General features: G+C 39.4%; 1 protein-coding gene across 1 annotated transcript; it reads right to left on the minus strand.

Moving 5' to 3' along the window:
- Positions 1–4,320: 4,320 nt before the first annotated feature.
- LOC128311682 (olfactory receptor 52D1-like) lies at positions 4,321–5,593 on the minus strand. Its single transcript, XM_053202624.1, has one exon. The coding sequence runs from the start codon at positions 5,436–5,438 to the stop codon at positions 4,482–4,484; it is 957 nt and encodes a 318-aa protein (XP_053058599.1). The 5' UTR covers positions 5,439–5,593; the 3' UTR covers positions 4,321–4,481.

The following is a 5,593-nucleotide window of genomic DNA, read 5'->3' on the forward strand; positions in this document are numbered from 1 at the left end:
TCAGGGAACATAATCCCAACCAATGAAGGCCTGAATAGAGAAAAATTAGGAGGAAGAAAAACCTAGGTGCTTCCTCTGTTTGCTTCAGGTGGAACATCATCTTTTCTGGTTCTTGGTACTCCTGATTCTCGGGCCCTCAGAAGTGGACTAGAATCTCTACCTTCAGCTGCTCTCATTCGCAGGACTTCAGGTTTAGATAGCATTACACCACCAGCTCCCCAGGGTTTCCATCTTGCACATGACAAATCATGGGACTTTTCAGCCTCTACAATTATGTGAACAAGAGTCAATTCCTTATAATAAATCCATTTGTTTATCTATCTCTCCATCTACTATCTATCTAATCATCCTATTGATTCTTCCTCTTCAGAGAAGCCAAAGTAATACTGATCAGCTACACAAATACAAAAAAAAAAAATCATGTCATTTATTGAGAAAAGTACTAGAAAAAACAAGTTTACATTCATATTTGGCACATGTTGACTTTTGAATTATATGAAGAGTCCAACTATAAATGCCAAACTATTACTTGAAAAGTAATTATAAATTATAACTAAAGATGTAACTTTGAAATCTGATGTTTTCCAAGATCATCCGGTGAGAATACACAGATCCAACATTGAAGCAGGCTGAGAAAGAGCATGGAGAATGTTAGTATTTAGGAGACAAAATAGGAGAAACATTTGTAATGGAAACTGAAGAAAGGTAAACATGGAAATAGGAGGAGGACCAAAGAAGTGTGGCAGCTAGTAATCCAAGAAAGGAAACACAATCAAGAAATCTGGAACAATCAACTGTCAGTCTCACAAGTGAAAATCCAGCACAAACAGTAATGGTGAGGTCAGCAGTGAGAGTGGACACACTCTCAATTATTGTCCATGAGGGAGTGAATGAATCCCAGGAAAGAAGACATAAAGGAATCCTATGGCAAATAAGCATGACCTTGAGCAACAGATGGTATAGCAACTTGCACTAGGCTATAATATACACACTTCTTTTACTGCCCAATAACGGAAGAAGATTAAGTATTCTAGCCAAAAATCAATAGGTAGAAGTAGAGAGATGAGTTAAGACTGAGACCTGAAGGATGATTCACACCTCGGTCGTTACCCAATTTTGAAAGAAGGATAATGTGTATGCTTTGATGAATTCACAAGGAATATTTGGATTTTAGAGGGATCACTCTGTCAGCCAAGGGAAGAAATTGATGCATTCTGGCAGAGATGTGTAGGGAAAAATTAGGAGATTGTTTTGGTAATTCAGATGCCAAAAATCTACACTTGGGCAGCTATGGTATAAATGAAGGGGCAGGAATGTTTGTAGAAAGGCTATGAAACTTGACAACTAAATGTACACGGGGATGAGAGTAAATAGTCAAAGAGGAGTGGAAGATTTGAAGCCAGGGCTGAGAATAGCAGTGCCCCTAGGAGAAAAGTGACAGGAAGATATATGCACATTTGCCTGTCCATCTGTGAAGTCAGAAGTTCCCTTCTCAGTCCAGAATTTCTGCCTAAGAACATCCACAACTGACAGGAGACAAGTTCTCTAATCTCTACCCTGTCTGTCCTATCATTGTCCCACAAAGGAAGTAGATGATGGTGAAGGAAAATAATATCTAGCTCCTGCCATCTTGAAACCTAAGTAAATAATCCATAAGATACTCACAACTGCACAATGAGGAGGTTTGCAAGATATTTCTCTTCCTAAGGATGAGGAAACTAAGGTTTCAATCATTGTTTAGATACCATCATCTACTTGATAAGTGGCTGACCTAGTATTCATAACAGGTCTGATCCAAAAACCACTTCCTCCCTTTTCCCTAATGGTTTTTTTTTTTTTTTTTTTTTTGGCTCACATGTCTTCCCCAGCAAAGAAATAATACGGAGAATGGTGGTGACATCTATGAAAATGGCAGAGTAAGGACCTTGGAAATTTTCTTCTAACATTGAAACAATGAGAAAATGGGCAAAAATGGTCTGAATCAACTTGTTCAGAATTCTAGACATTAAAGCAAGGTTTACATCTATCCAGGGAGATTGTATTTAGGAAAAATGATTGAATTTTGGGTAATATCAGTGGCTTTGTGTCATTCTAATATACTTTAATCCCCATTCCCTTAAAAAAAAACAACCAGAGTGCGCAGTGAAAACCAATAACCTGGTGACATCTAGAGGGAGCAGATTGGAGCTGGACTTCTTTCAAAATCTCCTTTCCTGAAAATTGTCCTTCTTTGGCCTGTCTGATACTTCCTGTGAGGACCACTCTTGCAAGGCTGTCTCTATTTGATCTGCTCCTTATCTCTCTTAATGCAAACATCCTTTTTTTCATATGGATAATTGTCAAAAATAATTAAAGGCAATCAGTTAACATTGCAGCTTCCTATGATAGTGGGTAACACTTCAGGAAAGTAATAAATTAACCAAAAAGCTAAAAAGGAAAAGTTGAAGAATGAGATATTTACAGGAGCTTTCAATATTTTTGACATATCCCTGAAGTATAGAAGGCCATGTGCATGTCAGGGCTCTGCACATGCCCAGGACTATCTGAGAAAGCTGTCAGACCTCATCCCTGGCTCACCTTGAGACTGTGCACAAGCAAGTCTCACTATGGGCATAGAGGCCCATAGTGAATGGCTAAGTGTTGGATTTGTGCTCCATCATGCGTATAGATTTCTGAGCAAAGACAAAGAGCTACTGCTTCTAGGTATGTTAGGAAATCTCTTTCCAATTATTAGCTGACCCCTGAAATAACTCAGCAGAGACATCAGTCGCTACACCTAATAAACAATTGATGTTACAAAATTAATTCAGAAAATCACTAAGCAAATGCTAATCACAATAACAACAACAAAGAGCAACAAAAACAAATTCTAGGGAAAGTGGAAAATGTGATTCACAGCATTGTGCATGATATTATTTAAAATGTCTAGTTTTCATCAAGTTATGGGTCATCAAAAGAAACAAATGGCTCATACACAGGAAAAAATGACAAGAGAAACTGTCCCCAGGGAAGCCAAAATATTGGACTTAATAAACCATGCTTTAAATCAGCTATTTTAAATATACTCAATGAACTAAAGGAACTTGTGATAGTGATAGTATCAGTAAAGAGATAATAACTATTTTTTAAAAATCATACGTGAAGTCTGGAGTTACAAAATACTATAATTGAAACTAAAAAAACCTTACCCTAAGGCTCAACAGTACATTTGACAGTACAGAAGAAAGAAAGACCTAACATGAACATTGGTCAATGGAGATTATTCAGTCTGAGTAACTGAAAGAAAAAGAAGGAAGGGAAGTCAGCAGAAGTTCAGGGACTTATGAGACATCATCAAGAATGCTAACATATATGTATGAACGTATGAAAGGAGCAGAATGGACAGAGAGAAAGAAAAAGAAGGAATATTTGAAGAAATAACAGTTAAACTCTCCCAATCTGGTGAACAATTTTAATTAACAGAATCACAACAAACTTCAAGTATGATAAATTTAAAAGATATATTTAGTTACTAAAATGAACAAGGGTTATGCAGAAAGGCACTGGGACTCTGAACATCCTCTGAACATTCTGGGACTCCTGTATATCCTTAATAAGGGATAAATTTGTGGCTAAAAGAAGATGGACCTCACAATCAGAGGAGTGGATAGTAAAGGGGAGAAAACATGGTTTCAGTGAACACTAATTATATGCCAAGCAGTGTCTAAATTTATACAGCAGTTATATAACATCATAACAAAAATAATGTCAGATGAGATAATACAAAATTATTCTTAGATGAGTTAAAACTAAAATAATGTTTTGAGAAGTTACATAACTTTTACATCTTACATTTTTTTATTGAGCATTTTATGCTTCAGACAGTATTCTAAGTTTTATATATTCAGTCACTAATTTATTTTACCCTCACCACAACCTCAGGAGTTAGATATTATTATCCCCTTTATAGTTGACCTAAATAGGCACAGAAGGATATCACAATAGCTCAAAACACAAAAATTAGTGAGTGGATAACTCAGTGTCAAACCCAGCCCCTCTGATTATAGTCCTTATGATCATGTGCTCTTAATCATTGCTCAAAAGTTTGGAGTTCAATTCATATTCATTTCAAATGTTCTGGTTTTTGTTTATCACTTCACCTCCCAGTAGAATAATTCTACCATGAGCTATAGTATGAACTTCTGCTGGGGAAGCATTGCTTCTTGGCAAATTTTAGTCCCTACTGAGACGACAGAAAAATTTAATCTCATTCTGGGCAATTCAGAATTGATCAAGGGGCACATTCAACATCTTACTCAATGTATCCAATTTATCTGACCATTTCTCTTCCAGTGCTTCCTACCATGTCACTCTGCCTCTCACATCACAGGTTTCCATCCATGTTAAAGTTCTAAACAATCATCCTTTACCTTTATCATTTACTTTATCTTTTACCAAGTATCATTTACCGTTCTTTATCACTTCCAACAGCCTCTCAGAAGTCATACTGAGACCCTCCTCAAGTGAAGCAGTCTCAGAAGTCGGCTCCGAATCTCCTTGGTCCTAGCCCCATAGATGATCGGGTTGAGCACAGGAGGCACGAGCACGTACAGGTTGGCCAGAAAAATGTGCACATTCTTGGGGACTCGGTGCTGGCCAAAACGGTGGGTGAGGAAGGAGAAGAAGGCAGGAATGTAGAAGACCAGGATGACCCCCAGGTGGGAGCCACAGGTACTCAGAGCCTTGTGCCTGGCATCTTGAGATGGAAGGCGGAAGACAGCATGGAGGATAAAGCCGTAGGAAATGGCAATGAGGATGGAATCCAGACCCACGGCCAACAGGGCCACAGTCAGCCCATAGACAATATTGACAGTGATGTTGGCACAGGCCAGGCGAGCGATGCCCATGTGCTCACAGTATGTGTGGGCCATGATATGGTGACCACAGTAAGGCAGTCGCTTCAGCAGGAAGATGAATGGGGAGACAACGGCTATACTACGGAGTATGCTGGCAAGGCCAATTTTGCCTATGACAGTATGGTTGAGGATGGTTGTGTATCTCAGTGGGTTGCATATAGCTACGTAGCGATCAAAGGCCATGGCGAGAAGAAATGAGGACTCCAGAGCATAGATAGAATGGACACAAAACATCTGGGCCAGGCATCCACCAAAGGAAATCTCTCCAGCATGAAGCCACAAAATGGCTAATATCTTGGGCACCGTGGTGGAGCTGAGAGCCAGGTCGGTGAGTGAAAGAAGGCACAGGAAGAGGTACATGGGTGCATGAAGAGCACTGTCTGTCACAATGACCAGGATGAGGGCAGCATTCCCAGCCAGCGCTACCAGATACATGGCGCAGAAGGGGATGGCGATCCAGACGTGGGCCCACTCCAGCCCTGGGATGCCCGTCAGGATGAGTGTGCCTGGGAGACTGTCATCACTGATGTTGAAAGCAGGCATTCTGCTTGGAAATAAAGGCCTTTATCCAGGGATGATGGAATGCTTTCCCTGTAACATCAGGTGGTTGGGTCATTCACATAAAATGATGACCTTTCTGTGAAATAATCTTCTTTATGTTGAGAAAAGTATTTATTGTTATTAACTTATTCAAGAAT

Source organism: Acinonyx jubatus, chromosome D1, assembly GCF_027475565.1.
Source record: "Acinonyx jubatus isolate Ajub_Pintada_27869175 chromosome D1, VMU_Ajub_asm_v1.0, whole genome shotgun sequence".
NCBI lineage: Eukaryota > Metazoa > Chordata > Mammalia > Carnivora > Felidae > Acinonyx > Acinonyx jubatus.

Excerpts from the sequence above, each read along its gene's own strand:
- LOC128311682 (XM_053202624.1), bottom strand. The coding sequence starts at position 5,438 with ATGCCTGCTTTCAACATCAGTGATGACAGTCTCCCAGGCACACTCATC.